Source organism: Ictalurus punctatus, chromosome 5, assembly GCF_001660625.3.
Source record: "Ictalurus punctatus breed USDA103 chromosome 5, Coco_2.0, whole genome shotgun sequence".
NCBI lineage: Eukaryota > Metazoa > Chordata > Actinopteri > Siluriformes > Ictaluridae > Ictalurus > Ictalurus punctatus.
The window spans coordinates 18,105,702-18,124,642 of NC_030420.2; the positions used below are offsets into that span (position 1 = coordinate 18,105,702).

At 36.4% G+C, this 18,941-nt stretch overlaps 3 protein-coding genes and 1 long non-coding RNA gene across 5 annotated transcripts; 2 read left to right on the forward strand and 2 right to left on the reverse strand.

The window, feature by feature from the left end:
* Positions 1 to 1,083: 1,083 nt before the first annotated feature.
* LOC108265942 (isotocin-neurophysin IT 2) lies at positions 1,084 to 3,376 on the forward strand. Its single transcript, XM_017468822.3, has 4 exons — positions 1,084 to 1,163; positions 1,300 to 1,421; positions 1,615 to 1,819; positions 2,829 to 3,376. The coding sequence occupies exons 2-4, from the start codon at positions 1,302 to 1,304 to the stop codon at positions 2,963 to 2,965; spliced, it is 462 nt and encodes a 153-aa protein (XP_017324311.1). The 5' UTR covers positions 1,084 to 1,163; positions 1,300 to 1,301; the 3' UTR covers positions 2,966 to 3,376.
* Positions 1,674 to 4,323, reverse strand: LOC124628188 (uncharacterized). The gene is made up of 3 exons (XR_006982549.2): positions 4,142 to 4,323; positions 2,815 to 2,969; positions 1,674 to 1,808 (listed from the first exon to the last, which is right to left on the reverse strand). It is a non-coding gene; the product is annotated as an uncharacterized LOC124628188 (long non-coding RNA).
* A 218-nt stretch (positions 4,324 to 4,541) lies between these two features.
* On the forward strand, positions 4,542 to 5,575 carry fabp1 (fatty acid binding protein 1). Its single transcript, NM_001201025.1, has 4 exons — positions 4,542 to 4,611; positions 4,844 to 5,016; positions 5,227 to 5,319; positions 5,463 to 5,575. The coding sequence occupies exons 1-4, from the start codon at positions 4,545 to 4,547 to the stop codon at positions 5,514 to 5,516; spliced, it is 387 nt and encodes a 128-aa protein (NP_001187954.1). The 5' UTR covers positions 4,542 to 4,544; the 3' UTR covers positions 5,517 to 5,575.
* Positions 5,576 to 6,914: 1,339 nt separating this feature from the next.
* smyd1b (SET and MYND domain containing 1b) lies at positions 6,915 to 13,926 on the reverse strand. Of its 2 annotated transcripts, XM_017467162.3 has the most exons (10): positions 13,719 to 13,926; positions 12,526 to 12,702; positions 12,112 to 12,325; positions 11,869 to 11,999; positions 11,297 to 11,335; positions 9,881 to 10,076; positions 8,758 to 8,850; positions 8,307 to 8,470; positions 8,027 to 8,195; positions 6,915 to 7,340 (listed from the first exon to the last, which is right to left on the reverse strand). In XM_017467162.3, exons 1-10 carry the CDS (start codon positions 13,838 to 13,840, stop codon positions 7,185 to 7,187), a joined length of 1,461 nt encoding a protein of 486 aa, XP_017322651.2. In that variant the 5' UTR covers positions 13,841 to 13,926; the 3' UTR covers positions 6,915 to 7,184. The 2 variants fall into 2 exon arrangements, with proteins under 2 accessions (XP_017322651.2, XP_017322652.2); XM_017467163.3 differs by lacking the exon at positions 11,297 to 11,335 and having other exon boundaries at positions 13,719 to 13,925.
* Positions 13,927 to 18,941: the final 5,015 nt, after the last annotated feature.

Genomic DNA, 18,941 nt, shown 5'->3' on the forward strand with positions numbered 1-18,941 from the left:
AGTAGAGGCTTCTGTTTTAAAATGCTTGTCATGTTGAAGAATGTGCTAATGATATAACATCAATAAGTATATTGGTATGAAGTAACGTTATTGGTATAGCTGTTTCAGATTTCCTTATCATAGCCATACTGGTTTATCAGTATACCCGTATTCTGGAATATTTGACTATAATTATCTACATTCAGGCATTTTATTCAGTAGAAGAAGCTAACTGAGTAAATCAAATGGTAGATGAAATATCTTTCATTTTTATGATTACTATTACCATCAGCACATCATGTCAAAACTTTTATTACACCAGTTAACCTGCTGACCTGACAGAGGAACAATAATTTTCATTAAAGATTTGGGGTGGAGGTGGGTGACTCTATGTGTGTGTGTGTGTGTGTGTGTGTGTGTGTGTGTGTGTGTGTGTGTGTGTGTGTGTGTGTGTGTGTGTGTGTGTGTGTGTGTGTGTGTGTGTGTGCGTGCGTGCGTGAGTGAGTGTTCATACTTTTACAGTGGGATTAATAGGTAAAGGGTTCAGTGACACCCATGTTTTAAGTAGACGCATGTGCATTTATTCCACATACATGTAAATATGATCGGTAGGTTAAGAGTTGCATTCTGGGTGCCTTTTTCAAGAACATTATTTTGTACAGCAGATTCACAGAACTTTTTGTAATTGTGTTCGGCTATGAATTACCATTAAGCAATTATGTTCAGATGTGATGAAAGATCAATAATGAACTAAACAACTTTTCCCCAGTTAGTCTTCTTGAATCTGAGAATTCAGGCATGGCAAAAAATAGCAGACAATTCATGTCTGCAAATAACACACTTTGTAAGTGAAGAGTGAAACTACATGAAGTCTGTTTTTCATTTGACTAAGTGTTCCTTTCTCGTAATTATGCTGGTCCCCTCCTGTGGTAAATGCATGATCATGCACAGTCTGTAGTGACCCTCTGCTTGACATTAGACCATGGGGCCTAATGCGTCAAATTATTCACCTAATTAGATTATTAACTGCTGTGATTAAGATTAAATCATTTGATGTAGACGTGCACATGTGGCACTTGCTTTACTCAATAAGTGAGTATAAAAATACTCTCTTTGTCCTCTAACGCCTCTAACATCTCTTCTGCTCTCTTTCTCAACTGTCAGCATCAGAGGCTCCTCAAGCAGTAAGTAGCTATATTTTGCTGCTTCTGCTGCTAATAATTTAAATATGAGGTAGTTTATGTGTCTCTAATTGTTTATTGTCTTGTCTTCCATTGTAGTTTATGTTTATATGTTTACACTTTCTTCTAATTTTTACAGCTATGTCTGGGGCTGCACTGTATGTGTCTTTGCTGTGCTTTCTTTCTATCTGCTCGGCCTGTTACATCTCTAACTGCCCAATAGGTGGCAAAAGATCCCTGATAGATGCACCAGCTCACAAGGTATATATACAGTACATATACTTTATGTACTTTATACTTTATTTATCTTAAATGTGTCACCTGAGGTACCATGAAAACACATAATGATTTAATAGAGATGATGATTTTTTTTATTAGACTTGTATTGGTTATGGTGAAAATATCCCACTTAACGGTTACTACCATGCATTTCTTTATTTTTCTCATTTTGTAGTGTATGGCGTGTGGTCCCAGGGACAGGGGCCGCTGCTTTGGTCCCAATATTTGCTGTGTAGCAGGTTTAGGCTGCTCTGTGGGCTCTCCTGAAGCAGCAAGCTGCATGGAGGAGAACTACATTCCCAGTCCATGTGAGAATGGAGGGAGTGCATGTGGATCTGAGGGGGGACGCTGTGCTGCTCCAGGTGTCTGCTGTAACTCAGGTAAAAAAAAAAATTTTTAAAAGAATGCTTCGATTTTAAATGTCTCAGATGTTTATTTTATGACTTTGTCTGAGTCTGTAAAGCAGTTTCGATTTCCAAACATGGCTTTTACAACAACAAATGTAATGTTACAGAAAACTTAACATTAATTTAACATATTACATAATAGACTTTTTTTTTTTTTTTTTTTTTTTTTTTTTACAAAAAGGCTGTCAAGTTTTATCTTCAAAAACAGAAGTAAGTTTGATAGTCAGACTCTCCACAAGAACTGTGGCAGATTCACCAAGGTGTAAACCTTACCAGCCAATTTCCTTAGAAAACTGCACATAATAAGTTACAAAAAGTGTTCCTGATGTCTTTTTAAAAATCACACCAAATACTGACTTATAGTTTTTTTTTACTGTTTACTGATGAGATCACTCACAGTTTATATATAGCAATTACTGAAGAATATCTATAATATCACTATGGAGTAAGCTAGCTCTGGGTTAAAACACTTATCATGAAAATGATTCAACTGTCGGATCTCAATTTATGGTGACAAAAAATTGTTAGACTTGTTAAGGGCCAAGGTTGAGACAAAAAGGGCTTGAGACAGAGAGCAGAACAAAATCATGGTGCAGTGATCTTAACAATCCTCTTATGACCTTGTCAGAAACCAACATAGACATGAGGTCAGTGTGGCTTTTGGTGCTTAACTGAGTCATCAACAGAGATAAGGTCAACTTTATTTTACAACTCGTCATAAACTGTGCTTTGGTTTGCAACATCGGATACATAATTGGTTTGGTAACACATAAAGTGTATGCTGTATATGATTGGGTAAATTTCCTATACTTGAGCAATAATTGTGCTGCTAAAATTTCATGTGAAAGTGTAATTAAATACACTTTTAGGAGATGGGCTGTGATTTACTTACTATGCTTATCTATTGTTTTGATGCTCTGGTAGATAGATAGTCTTTTTTTTATTATACATTTGGATTATTTACATACATTTTCTTTTACAGAGAGCTGCAGCACTGATCTGTCATGTCTAGCTGATGATGAATCTGATCCAGAGAGCAGTTATGGCCCTGGTGCAGATCTCCTCATGAAACTGCTGCATCTGTCCACACAGCATTTGTCCAACAGAATTCACCAGTGAGCCTCTGTGAAACCAGCACTGTATTTGTCTGATTTTTATATTACTGGAGCTCTTCACTGGCTCTTATACACTATAATGCACTCCAATTTGAAATGGCTTTATGTCGAATATAATTATGGTATCATTTAAAGATTAACATGTAGTGGCTATGGTGGTTACTGACTTATTACAGTTATGTTGATAATAAATGTAGTGAAAATATATTCTGTGTCACTTGTGCAACTATGTTTATTGGAGGCTGATGTCATTTGGATTTGATGTCTATAAAAATAAGCATGTTGTAAAAGTACACAATCAATTGATGAGGCCAATATGTTCACGTGTTATCTTCCTTAACGCTGTTATCTGGGTTAATGAATTTGGTACAGGCAGCTCACTTTAAATGGTATTACTATATTATATATGTGATTTTTTTTTTTTTTTTTTTTTTTTTTTTTTACATATGCTTCGGTGGGATGTTTTAGATGCATTTAATGTACATCTCATGATCACTTTTCAATCTGCACATTCATGTGTGCACTAATTTATATAAGAAAAAAGACTTCAGTGATTTGTTTCTGATAAGACAAAGTAATGGCGAAATAACTGATAACCTCTGACTGAGAGGAGAAGCTTTAAGTTCAGAGTCCACCAGTGTCACCAATTAAAGAATACAGATTTAAGATCTGAATCTAGTTACAACTTACTACAGGCTGACCCCTAAAATATGCTTTAAAGTGATTAACAGAATAATAATAATAATTTTAAGGGTAAATATAGAACTGTGGTGTAATTAAAAGTAAAAAAAAAAAAAAAACAACTTTGTATGAAGATTGAGGAAACTGTTTTGTATGGGTTACCATATACTTACAAAAAATCCTGAAGATAGGTAAAATAGAAAAAAAGTATTAATTTATGTGTGATTAGATTAGTTTAACAGTGTAAAGTTTTGGGAAAATAGTAGGATTTATTAATTGTGGTGTCCATGTTGGTGAAATAGTAGTATTTCTTAAGCTTTCCTGAAGAGGTGAAAATGGGTAAAATGAGTGCCTCGTTGATCGAACAAAATGGAGAAAGCTGTAAAGTGACAGTTACTATGGGGAGCAAAGTTATGATTAAGTTCTTCATTAGGATAAGAGTGGGAGGTGGAGACACTGATTGGAGAAAAATGGAGATAATATAGTCAAAAGCACTTACCGTAATGCTGAACCATAATAGTATTTAAACTCAATTGTTTTTGCCATTAAAATGGTGTCAAATTGGTGGATAAGTTGGTATAATGCACTACAATTAAACCAATTGTATTTAAATGCTTTGATCATCATGAGCTGAGAGATATGCTGAGTAAAGTTTTAAGTGAATGCTGGGCCAAAGGTCAACATTGCATCTACGGAAGGCCTTGGCCAATCTGACCAGAGAGCCACATTTACTCTACAAACACTAATATGCATTGTGTGTACAAACATGTTAACCAATAAGAGTGAGTGTATGACAAACATCAGATGGAATCTCCACCCTCTTCTGTTAATCATTACAGTACTGTATGTAAATATAAAAAGTCTCAGAAGTTGGAATTTCTCCTCATTACTCCTGTCCTGTCATGTCTTTCTCCGGAAAATATCAACTGGAAAGCCAAGAGGGCTTTGTGCCTTTCATGAAGGCTGTTGGTAGGTGTGCCGAGGAAAATATTTCACAACTTGCAAGGTTTACACTTGATCGATGGGATTTATTAGATGATATACTTCATGTCTGTTCTATTTTCATAATATTTCTATCAAACAAACTAAACGGAATAGTTTTTTTTTTTTTTGATTAAGAAAAACTGAGCATGCTAGATTTTGCATTTAGAATGAGATTTGCTGGACTGAATTACTGTTGAAACAAAACCTCTTCTTCTAGGTCTTTCTGATGACCTCATCGAGAAAGGCAAAGACATCAAAAGTGTCTCTGAGATCGAACAGAATGGCAACAGCTTCAAAGTAACAGTTACCACAGGGAGCAAAGTTATGGTTCACTCCTTCACTATAGGACAAGAATGTGAAGTGGAGACAATAACTGGAGAAAAAGTCAAGGCAAGACTGTCATATTTCTGTAGCTCTGTGTCTCTATGCATGCATTCAGTGCTTCATGCTATAAAAGATCAGATTTTGCACTTATCCATGCGTTAGGATTTTGGTTCAAGCACTTAGTACTTTTCATACAGCCTTACATAATGAGCTTATTAAACATGGCTTGGTAGTGAATGGTATTAATTTCATTAAATATGTCTTGCTATCTTATAGACCGTTGTGACACAAGAGGGCAACAAGCTGAAGACAAATCTAAAGGGTATTGACTCAGTCACAGAGCTTTTGGATGCCGACACAATTGTGCATGTGAGTACAGACTGGAGATCTCTCTTCATATCTCCTTCCATTATCAAAGTTTATTTTCTGTAAATGGCCACTTACATTTATTTGGTGTACTTGATTATTTACCAGTCATCTGACCAAACCATGGTACTCTTTTTCCCTTTCAGACCATGACTCTGGGCAGCATTGTCTTCAAGAGAACCAGTAAACGCTTGTCATGAAAAACACTGTTCTTGTTAAACATGATTACACTGATTGTATTAAACATGAGTACATTTTCCCACAGTTGTCATGATGCTCTTTCATTTATAATTGTGCTGTGACACTAAATTAACCACTGGACATTTCAACCGCATTCAAGGGCGTAACCATGGTATGGACATGGGGGGGTCCAAGCATATTTAGAACATAGTTTTAGGATTACAGTTACCGTTTGAATTCACGTGATTTCTGAGTGATAGAAGCTCCCACAGCATGGGGAAATTGTAGGGCGCTGTGGACGTCCTGTGGGCAGATATATTCTCTGCTCCATAACCTACCATGAAACCTACCACACCATGTACAGGCGAGCTAAGATGTGTGCAGGCAAACCACACACGCTAACATTAAACACGCAATCACGACTTTTAAACAAACTCATAAAGGATGGCTAAGTATGAAACTAAATTCAACAGTATATATGTTGTAAATACAATTTCCCCACGTATGCTTCCAAGCAATGCTGTGCTGCCTGCATTGTGACCAGGTACCATTATTTTCCCAGAAGAGCAATGACTGACTTAGATGATCAATTTAATTTGATAAACTGAATATTATGTTTGCGTAACTGGTGTCATTTATTATGTTAATGTCATCATGCTGTTTAGCTTGCTATGTAATAAGTGTACAAAGTGTACAACAATATATAGTGGTAACCTGAAACATTAGCTATGTAAAGGGTACTGGAGTTTTCTTTTCTTAATTCTAAAGACAAACTGCCATAACTAGTTCTGAATGTTTAACTACAATATGGCCACAACTCAGACGTTAGTTCCATATCTCTCGTCGACAAGCTAGCACATCTCAGCATTATGCTGAGCCTTATATTTGAGGTCAAAAACTGGAACTGACGTTAGCCTAGCCTACTTCGTGGGTGTGCAAATATCAAAAGTTAATTGACGTTCTTAAGAACAAACCAAGCCATGGTATGATGCCTTCTATACTAAGCTAAGGTTACCTACTATTTAGGTATCTAGTTACTTACTGTCTGAAAAAAAGCTTGTATGCTCTGCTGTACTTTTCTACACTTGGCTGCTGTCTCCATTTCTTACAGACTGAGCTGCTAAAATATATCAACGAACTTGCATTGAGTATGGGTGCAACCAAGTGTACAATTGGAGGTGGGGCACACACTTATTTTCCTTAACAAACGGAAATATATTAAAAAGGAATAGACATAAATAAATAGAATAGATGAAGATAAGACAGATCCGTTGGCAGGGTTAAAGGGGGACATATAGAAAATATTTTCTACTGTATATTGGGGGGGACAGATTGATATTTCCTCATCATTGGGGGGGACAGCATTAGACAAATTGAAAGCGACATTTGGGTTCTTAGAAAAATACACTTTAAACATCTTTCAGCTGGTGATGACTCTTTATTTACAAAATACACAATTCAAAATGTGTAGGCTATTAAATCAAAAAGAAATACATGACCTATAAAATACAACCTAAAAACCTTTTGATTTTATTTTGATTATATTATCTAAGAAATTACCGAAAAGTACTGCAAGTGGTTTTAAATAGCTGTCAGTTATACTGATAACTGGTCTGAGTATCTTAAGTCACAGTGATGAGTTCCATACCAAGTAATCATAAGGATGGCAGTGTGTGAGCTGTTTGAGGTCACTTCTTGCGGAAAAGACTCTTGATACCCTCCTCAATTGGCTCTGACATCATCTGTACGGGCTGGTTTTTAAGCGCTGCCTCACGCATGGTGTGGTAAATGTACTCATTCTGCTTAAACATTCGCAGCTCCATCTCTGTCTGCATGCGCATAGCCTTTAGAGGAAAAGCAGAGGGACTTAGCTGCACCAAGATGATTATAAAGATGGAAAGTTTTCAGTTTCATGGGTTTTTAAACATGTAGCATGTGGCATCAACAAATAAATTAAACAAAATTTAATGTTTTAAATACAAATTTAAATATTGTTGGGCTAAATTTTATTTTAACCTTAAGTTATGGTTCAAATCTTAACTTCCAATTAAAACTGGGGGTATTGATAATTCTGATTGGCCATTATGAAGAATTTGCCCGTCTAAATATGTAAACCCCCAATGTTATAGGGGAAAACGTCTCTTTTGAGAAGTTCTTTTTCTGTAATCAATCTAAAATATGCTGCCATTTTTAAAGTTTAAACTACAGATGCTGCAATATTACTAACTGAATTTTAAAGTAATATAGTAAAAGGATTAAAGTTAATCTACATTTACTGCAAAACTACGTAAAACCAGAATTCATAATTGCATATATAATAAGTGCTATATAAATGCATATATAATAAGTGCTATATAAATAAGTAAATCCTATTTATTTTAAACAAAGCTTTAAGTTTGGTGCAAATGGTTTTATAGATAATCTTTGATTTAATCCAAATTAAAGCCTAATCTATGTTGGAGCAACCCAATCATGGAATACTGATTTATCTATTATAGGGTATTGTGTATAACACAGGATATACATTTACCTCTAAGTCCTTAGTAATGGGATGTGTGGGCCCATGAGTCACCATGAGAATGGCATATGCTTTGCAGATCATGCTATGTGCCACCTCTATTTGCCCAGCCTGCCAGTGAGTCACTCCTGCTCTCATTGTAGCCATGCCTAGTTGGGCATTGTTTGGATTGTATAGTTTCCTATTTTGGGGTCACAAGAAAAAGATGGTCAAAAGTTTGAGAATATCAGTGTACATACACTATTTGTGTTTATCATGGACTCCCATTTGATTCCCAAAAGTCTGTACTTACATGTATCCATCCACCATCTTGCGTGAATAGATAGCTGCCTCCTCAAAGAACTGCAAGTAGGAAAGGACCTCACTGAGTGTACTCCACATCTTTAGCTGGTAGATGTGGGTATCAGCAAGGACGTTTTCCTGCTTTTCCGTACATTCTCGGCAGATCTTTACCACCTACCGAGAGCAGATAAAGCATAAAAGTGATGCATAGCTAAATTAATGCATCTTCATAAAAAATAACCATGTTTTGTGATGGCTAGTTCCTTAAAGAGTCATTAATTTTAAGGTAATGAAATAAGGAACGCTTACTACATGTTGTGGTGAAGTTGCACAGAGACCAATTATGCCATTCAATTTAAAAGAGATGTGATTTTTTTTTAAATAAAAATTGAGAACCTATTAAACAGAACCTTTATGCAGTGATGTAATACATGTGTGTGTGTTGGCTAGATCTAACATACCTCATTGTAGTTTGCATCTATACGGGCCTTCTCCATTTTCTTCAGCATCTCCTGACTATATTCTGTTATTTCCTTCACCTTCTCATCTGGTACCTTTGATAAAGTGAGGTATTGATTATACCAAATCAGTCAAAATGGAACATATTGAGACCCTTGAATAATAAGGTTCCATCAGTCAATTCTGTGATATAATATATTGGGCCATAAAGTTATGACCCCAATAAAGTCAAAAACTTGATATTTGTCTATACTTTTAAGGAATATTTTGGTGTAAAACATCTTACATATATTCAGTGGTATGTACACAACATATTTATAACAGTAACAAGCCAAATAATACCTGATAATTCCAAGTTCTCAATATGACAAAAATATTTACTCATGAGAATTACTCATTGGGTTCTTGTGATATTCTCCAGCGCATTGCATGTACTAGTTATTTAAGTGTACAGCTCAACTACATCTCAAAACTCATTAAAAAAAAATTGATATTAGCCCAAATTTTTCTGCAATATGCCTAGTACAAACATCCACAGACATAATCTTTCTTTCACACAATCTTTACAATATATTGTACAGAAATGGTTCTATATATCAAAGATGTCTGCACCTTGGTCCCTTTGCTTGCCATAGCCTATGTTTGCAGAAATTGGACAGATTTAATTCTGATTATTTACTTTTAACCAAGATATTTGTGACCACAGACTACATTTTATAAAATAGCCACACACAAACTAGCCCAATTTGGTGTTAAAAACAACAACAACAACAACAACAACAACAACAACAAGGCCCTGGTAACTATGCTTGTACTGGTCCAGCATAACAAAGATAGAGAGTCTAAATATAGCACAAATGTGCCTGGACATCAGGTCCTTAGGTCTACAGATATCTACTGATACTAAGGCTATTTTCTCATCTCTCACGTCTTGGAACTTTAAAGAATGGGAAGCCCTAGGGCCTAGGCCATACACTAATGAGTGCAATTACGTTCAGATTGACATTTTTTAAATAACACAAATATCTGTAGAGTCAAGCTCATTGAGCTGTAGCACACACTAGCCTTTATTAACTGATTAAATAAACCTATAAATCAATCTATAAAAAAAGTGTGAAAACTCACCTTAACTCCATCCACTTCTGCACCAGCCATCTTCAGGTCATCATTAGTTTTGTTGGTGCAATGATCACAGGTGCAGTCAAAGAAGTATTGCTGCTTTAGCATGCGTTTGCGGTCCTCAGACAGATTCAGGTAGTCCACATATGCCACAGTCAATTCCTCCCCCACAGTGATCTTAACCAGGGCCCGTAGCTCAATTCTGAGACAAGAAACAAGTCTGTTGAAATCCAAAAGCTTTTACTGCAAAAAGTGCATATTTGGAGTGTTTTTTAATCCGGTATTGTCATTACAGAAAGTGTTAAATCTCTCACAATTCAGCATCAGTCATCAAACACACAGCTTACTCCATATACCAGGGGTTCTCAAACATTTTGCAGCCATGAACCCTTTTAATTATTTAAAAAAAGTTCTGCTGACACCCTCAGTACAGATTTATTTTATCTATATAATCTAGCCATTCAAATATTAGGCTCATTGTTTAGTGTACAAAAATGATTTTAGTTATTTATTGACGCCATTATTGAATAGCATTTATTTCAGAACTTTTCTACTCAAAGATCTTTTGACCACATTGACATTATTTATAGGCAAATGAACATAGGCTGATGACTATAATAACTCAATAATATATAATGAAAACATTGATCATTACTTTTTGTGGTGATTTCTACCACTGTAACAAAATATAAAATAGCAGACCCCCCTGCTCTGCTTCATGGACCCAAGATCATATTTTGAGAACCATGGCCATATGTCATTTAATGAAGTTCCCCAGATATTTTCTACAGTAAAATACAAAATCTCAAACAGCAGAGATGTGAGTTCTGCATGTCAGTAAAAATTGTATATTGATCATATACAATGTGTGACTTTGATTTGAAAGTAGCTGTAAGTAGACATAAGGAGTAGCTTTCAGTTACTTTGAAACAAGTAATGGAACATATAGAAATGCAGGAAGAACGTTACAGTAAGTATAGTAACAGAGGATGAAGACAGGAGATATAAATATGCAGTTTTACAAAAAGCCAAGACATCTATATGTTGACAAAATCTGGAATCAAGTGAAGGTTAAGAGCATGGTGGAAACAAATGATGGAAAAATTGGACCAACCACCCAACAGCATCAGCCATCTTGGTTTAAAAAAAAAGGATTACTAGCTTTGTAAGTTTGGTTAAAACAAAATCAACTGCATATAAACTAGAATAGCTTTTTGTGTTAAACCATACTTTCCAAAAAATTGTTTTTAGGCTAATCCTGATCTGAAAATGTAAGCGTTTTCCTGTTATGATGTTGGTTATTTGAAGATAGCTGTATTTGGGTAGCTAATCATCAAATAGTGTGATTAAGGACATTATAGTAAAAGGAATATAACAAGAAACAAAGAGCTTGGCTGATGAATTGTGGCCAAGCAGACCCACCTCTTCTGAGTATGATACATAGTACTGATGGCAGAGTGACTGAAAGACAAAGTGAGAAGCAAATTGCAGAACCCGGCTATTTCAGAGTGCTCATTCTGAATACCCTCACTCACTCAGAGACTGAACTGACTAAACTTAGGCTCAACTGAACTGCAAAAAAAGAAATGTACTGTAAAATTTTTATTTAAATGAGTAATAGTACAAGTCAACATATACATGAATCAATAATACCACAACTTTTATGTAAAGGAGCAGTTGGTGATCACTTGGCTACATGTTTCACATAACTTCAGTGGACAACAGGATATCAGTGATACATAATGTATACTTCATGATTAAGCTACTACATCACATGAGCAATTTTGTTATCATTAAAACTACTGTAGATTTGTTTCAATCTTGCCCTAAATTTGCTTCCTGTCTCTTTCACTTCACGTTCTTACTTCCTTTAACCATCCACAGCCTCATCCATTATCCGCTTCCACTGACTTGTATGTGCTGTCTTTATACTGACCACTAATGTTAGTTTGGGATGCACACTTTCAGAGACAGTGAGCACTGAGTGCACTTACTTGCCGTTGTTGAGGATAACTGTGCAGTTTGGCCAGCAGTCATGGTTGACCAGACAGAGGTTAGGGAAGAGACCAACACCCACCGCCTGCAGGCCTTTATGATCACTTATCATGAAGCCATTGCAATTGATCTAGTGTAAAACATGTTAGTTACGGGGGAGAGTGTTATTTGTGGATCTAGTAAGTAATAGCAATTGAAAAGGAATTGGCGTTTTGAAACCAAGAGTCCACATTCTTACATACCAATCCAAAGATGTGTGAGATGCTGTCAACAGTGTGTTGCTTGCATGTTCTGGGCCAGTAATCCAAGAAGTTGTGAATATCTACTTTGAGCTCCTTCAGATCAATCTCAGGGATGTCTGAGATATGGTCTTCCAGGTCATCCAGTGTAATGAGCTGAAGGTCTGAGATCACACCACCATCCTTATCAAGACGCCACATAATACGAGCAGCAAGACTAGCCAAAGACAACGAAGAAGGGCATTCGATATTGCTGGTTTTTCTTTCTATTTCTAATAAACCTGAACCAGGTTGTGTATGCACATTTGTATTAAAGTCAGATCTTTCACTAAATAGTGATTAAGTAATGCAAGTTTGTATACTACTGATTTAATATTGGTGTTTTTCACACCCTTCTCGAAATGTCCAGACTCTCACCGGATGTTTTCATTGGGCACTTTGCCATGGCTCTTAATGGCAGCACACTCATTTTTGTGTTCTTCCCAGGCTGCACGCTGACATGTGCGATCGCAGTACTGTGCAAACCGACATTGGCCACAACGCTGCAGCTTCTGCTGCCGACGGAAGCAGTTGTGACACACATGAGCTGCAAAACTGGAGAGGCCAGAAAAGACAAAGACCATAATTGAGGCAGTGAGAGAGAGAGAGAGAGAGAGAGAGAGAGAGAGAGAGAGAGAGAGAGAGAGAGAGAGAGTGAGAGAGAGTTTATTTATTTCATTTCCTGACAAGATGACAAGAGTCTAGCAACCTTTATTATGCACTATTAGGAGTCTTTCTATCTCATTAACTGAGCTGAATGATAATAGCTACAAGTCATGGGAAAAGCACATTGGGTGGAAGGCAGAAAAACCTCTCACTATGTGCTGGCCCATCACATGACACCATGAACACACATTCACACATTCATTCAAACATAGAGGCAATTTAGAGTAGCCAATCTACCTACTGGCATGTTCTTGGGAGGAAACCAGAGAACTCAGAGGAAACCCACATGGACATGGATAAAACTGGCAAAATTCCACACAGACAGTAACCAATGATCAAACCAGGAGGTGTGAGGCAGGTGCTACTTGCTGCATCATTGTGCAAACACCCACCATAATCTTCTTATCAGTTTCACTGTGGTTCCTGATAAATGCATAATATTTAGTAATGCTGAAATACATAGCATCATCTGTGTATAACATTGCAGTGCGGTGTTGATTGTGTGATAAACAATTAATAATTAATTCATAAATCTTTCTTCCATTTTGAAATTTGAATACTATTTATTTATTATTAATTTCACATACATTCTGAATATGAATATTTTACAATATCCATACAAAAAGAATTAGTTTTATCTCCCATGATACAGTGAGAAATTAAACTTGTATATCCCAGCATTACTTTTCAATATACTGTAACCAAGAATAAAGCTGGAAATAGGCTAATGTTAGAATGAAAAAATGCCACTATGACATCATACTATATCCAATCACCACACATTTGTTTCTGTCCTTATATTAAAGCCTGATGTGGGTGGTGCGCTGCTACACCCATTCTGAACTGAGTAGAACTAAATCTACTTTTAAAAGATTTCCTTTAATACAACATGTAAAACTACTTACCTATCAAAGACAACAGAAGCAAAGCAAGGTTCTGCAAAAAGAACATCCCCAGCCCATACTTCCTTTGTGGCCCTTAAACCACGTCCCTTTCCTGGTGAGTCAAACACTTCCACGTTTTCCATGATGTAGCTGTGCAGTCACTGTAGCTCTACACTATCTGTTACACTGGCAGAGTGTGCTGTAGGTCATCAGCTTAACAGCTGGACATTCCACTACCACCTTCTAAAATAGCCTGCACCCTCAAGTCATACCATCTTCTGCTCAGAAAGGGGGGGCTGGGTTTGTGGTCAGTCTTCATGAGAGCATTGTAATGCCAGCAAAGACCATCTATTGAAAAAGATCACTAGATTATTACAAATCTAATCTATTAATCTATGTAAAAAGACAGTGTATCCTGACTCTACCGACTCGTGTGTTGGTTTCTGTTATGTTAAATAACCTCCCATGATGTTGCAAAATGGAACATCTCTGTAAGCGTGCATGGCCATTCAGGATCCTGGTTGATATTTTAGTCTCTCAGTTGGCCCTGTCAGTCATAGATTGAGTGTAGAGACGAAAGACAGCTGCTCCCACCTGGGCACACACTTTGCTTCATGTGATTGGTATTTATTTCCAGCACTTTCCCAAGTCTTCCTTCTTGTTTCTCAACACTTCTTGACATCCTACAAACCTTGTACAGCAAATGTCCTGTGTTGCTATTTGTATATCTTTTTCATTATAACTCCCATTTATTTCTACTCCCTCAATTGAAATTGTAGCACGTTAACATCGTACAAAATACAGAACTTGGCCTTTTTTTAAATATATAAATGTAATCCTAGTTAATCAATAAATATAATACTGCAAACCTTAACACAGAGTCTGAATTTAGAATAGTCTGAATTCACCTTTTTGAAATTCAAGTACTAACATTTCAAGTTTAAATATTTAAGCAGTGGAAATTTCAACACTGCTATGAAAACTCAATTTGTAAATGCTGAAAAGTTCTGAAGTACTCAAAAAGAACAAACAAATCTGGATTTAGTTAAAACAACCACAACATTACGGTTCATAATTATGTAAATGAACAGGAAGACTATCACTACTATACTATGATCTGTGAGTAGGTGAGAGTGGGGCACAAACTAACACATTTTGGTTTTCTCTAAGTAATGTAACAAATAGTTAAGTTAGAATAATCGTGTTTTATACAATAAATATATACATCTCTGCCACATGAAAATATTTTGCTCATGGGTGGAATTAGCTTTATAAACTTTCAAGAAAAGTCTGATCAATTAGTGCCAACAAAATTGAGGAAATATAATTCTGTGTTTTATATACGTATTGTAAATGTAAATACATTTTGTAATAATAAAAAAAAAAACATTATGCCTATGAACGCGATGGGCTCATTTCAGCATCCATTCATTTCAGTGTAACATACAGTCAAGTTAATCAATTTAGAAACAACGCATATCCCAGGCAAAATAGTGACGGTGCTTTAAAATAAAATTCTGTTTTAGAATAGTAATAAAAGCTACTTTTCACATGAAAATATGGCATTCACTTTTTTTTATCGGTTAAAACTTTTGCTTTTTCATTTTTTAATACTTGAGTACATATAAAAGTAGATTTTTTTTTAAACTTTGACTTAAGTAAATTTTTGGATACTTCCACTTTTAATTGAGTAGATATCGATACATTATCTATACTTTGGCCAAAATGTCAATATCACTGCTCAGTTAAAACACTCAGTTATGTTTAAACAAATTTGAATATGGGCTTTCAACATAAAAAAAAAAACCCTTCATGAAAATCCTAAATACAATACTTGTGAGTGTATAGACACGTGGTAATAAACCTTTGATCTCAGAGTGTTCAGAGTCATGTGATAAAGTAAGTAGCACTGGGGTGTGCTGTGGAGTTAAGCCAAAGATGAGAGAGCAGTACCTACTAGTAAAAACACAATCTCACTGCCCATAATGATATAATGATAGTTCTGTTATATTAGTCACCAATATACTGTATGAAAAATTCCAAATATTACACTGTGGTGGTTTGTACTAATTGTGAAGTTTTAATTGTACGTTGTAAACTGATCGGCTCCAGTATAGGGGAGCGCGGGAACAACCGAACATGGTTGTAATATGGACTTTATATGTTTTTACCCAAGAAGGGTGGGCACATAAACTGTGCAATAAGGTGTATAAACACTAAAAGTAGAACTGTGTTGACCTATTTGTTGTATTGTGAAAAACACCGGTCAGGCAATTTTACATTTCTGCCAGTGCACAGGTAATTTATTTCCAATATGTTGGCAAAGATTTAAAATAGAATGATCAATTGATAGCTACTATAGCTACTATCCATGCCAAATTATATATAATACTGAAATAAGACTTTTATGTCAAACACTGGCATGATTTTTTATAACAATGTAGGGCAGCAAATAAAAAGCATGTCTTTAGATGTTTTCTCCTTTCCTTTTTAAATCTTTGGGAAGTAAATTAGCTCTACACTGGCAGCAATGTAAAATTTCCTGACCAGTGTTTTTAACAATATAACGAACCAGTCAACACAGTTCTACTTTTACTTACAAATATATACACTTTATTGCACAGTTTATGTGCCCACTCCTCTTGTGTAAAAACATAAAAAGTCCTTGTTACATTTTGCCCCATGTAGTTCCCGTGCTCCCCTACTGGAGCTGATCGGTTTACAGTATACAATTTAGACTTCATAATTAATACCGACCACCACAATGCAATATTTGTAATTTATCATACAGTATATTGGTGACTAATAGAACAGAACTACTTTTAATATGGACAGTGAGATTGTGTTTTAGTAGGTACTGCTCTCTCATCTCATCCTTCCCTAGTTCTACTAAATGTCCGTTGCTTAATCACATGACACTGAACACTCAGAGGTCAAAGGTTTATACAGTAAGCATGTGTCTATACACTTACAATTTTTCTGTTTAGTTAAGATTTTCATGAAGTTTGTTCATGTTGTAATCCCGTATTCAAATTTCTTAAAGCATAATTGACTGTTTTAGATGAGTAGTGATATTATGCCATTTTGGCCAAAGTATAGATAATGTATCAAAATCTATTCAATTAAAAAGGGATTCATTTGATATATAGCAATTGGCTGTATGAGAGAAGAAGAGACCTTTGTGAATTGAGTACTTCGAAGGTGTAAATAAAAATGCAAGGAATAAAAAGTATGTTCTGTTCTTGGAAATGTAATTAAGTAAGAGTACATTCTTTCAATTTAAATTATATTAAAGTAAAGTATAAATACACCAAAATAAGTACTTAGGCTAAGTATAGTAATGAAGTGCAATTACTCAAAATATTTTCCATGACACCACAGTTCATAGCATGTTAGGAAACGATGTATGTAAACATGTATTTCAGCAAAATGAAACGATAATTATTATTGTATTAAAACTTCTTTCTTAAGTAGTTGCTTTTTCCTAGTCGGGGCAGCAATGGATATGCAGATCACTTTTCATGCCTAGATAAGGAATAGTAATTAAAACAGACCCTTCTGAAACTGACCTTTGGAAACATCTCTGGTACATTAAAATTAACTTCAGTGGAGCTGGTTCTAGATTTATGTGAGTATCAAAGGTTGTTTGATTTACAATTAAGCCTTCTCAATCAGTAGCTATAGACCACAATGAACAAATATTGCATTTCATATCTTGGTAATATCTAAGTAGAAATCTACCATGATACAACTAGAAATATTTCACTATCAGGTTACTTTACTGCCTCAACAGCACACCCTGGTGCCGTTATAGCTCCTTTGTGTCACATGACATTGTACGCCCTGAATTTGATGGAGCCCGTTTCCATGGTAACTGCTACGTGTTGATGTCACCAGTGAATTTGTGAATGGAGTCTGATACCTGTTAAGTGACATTGTCTGTATGTATGCATCAGTCCATACTAGATGTGTAGAAATGCACAAATAAGGCTTTTTATAGTTGAAAATCATTGATAATATAAGTCAAAGCATGTAAACCGTGGTAAAGATTTCATATCCATATGGCAGTCTCCTCCCTGAAATTCTAAAACATTTTTATTTAAATATTGCTTCTGGTTTGCAAAAATATTTGACTAGGCTTGACGGAGTTTCAGATCACGCTGGAGTTCATCTTTTATTCTCAATACCTTGTGCATAGACCTATTTCTCGTCAAAACCAGGAGGTCTGTTATAACTTTATCATAACAGGTGTCGAGTGTCTCGGACCCCACTGTTCGTCGTCAATTTTTTACTTCTCTCTAAACTCAACAGTTAATCACCAGAAGGTAGGCTAGATCTCGCCATCGATCGTGCCTTAAGAAGAGCGCCAGCTGGATGGTAGCCACCTGGCCGCGGGTGAGCTACTACTCACAAGCGCGTCGCCTATCACGGCCTCCAAGGGGCGTTTCCAGCGTGCGACTAGAGGGGCGGGGTCGAGGTGGGCGTGTGGCCCAGCTGATACGCGCGTCCGCCGCTTCCATCATCCGATTCAAAGCCAAAGGCGATAATAAGATATTTTTTCATCTTTGTGAGTCTCCGATGTCCATGAATAATTCGCTCTGAACAGTAAGTACGGCGGCACACGAGCAGAGACAGAACCGGTAAACCTCACACGGAGAATCACAGCTACGTACCTACGTGTCACGCATAGCCTATCGCTCTCTTCGCGCATCCGTATTTTAATGTCCGGAACGGCATCGCGTGTAGACGAACCGTTGCGATTTTAGTCGCTATTGTTACAGGGACACGCGGGCAAGAAGAAGTGGAGCCTTTACAGTCGCTGAGACTCATTGGAGTGACAGTGAAGCAGGCTAAGGAGCGCGGGAATGGCACAGAAACGCTCCGAGGAGAAAGAGCCAACGATGCGCCCTTTCTCTCTCATATAATCCTACTGAGGACGGATCCCGACGCGCATTATGTAATGCACATGCAAGCGGCGAAGAGAATAAAGAAACAGAGAGTGTAAAGAGCCAGGTTATCGCTCGTGATGCTCCTGTAAGTGTTTTGAGCTCACCATTGTGAGCACTGCTGTGTATCTGTGTGTGATGGCAACAAAGTGATATCACAGTATCACTAGATCGGACATGGAGGCCTCATTGGTAGAGGATGTAGAAAATCATGTGTGTATGGCGCGTTTCATAATGCACGGATAGTGATGGAAGCACAAATGAGAGAGAGGCAAATATGAGAGCTATAATAAGTAGA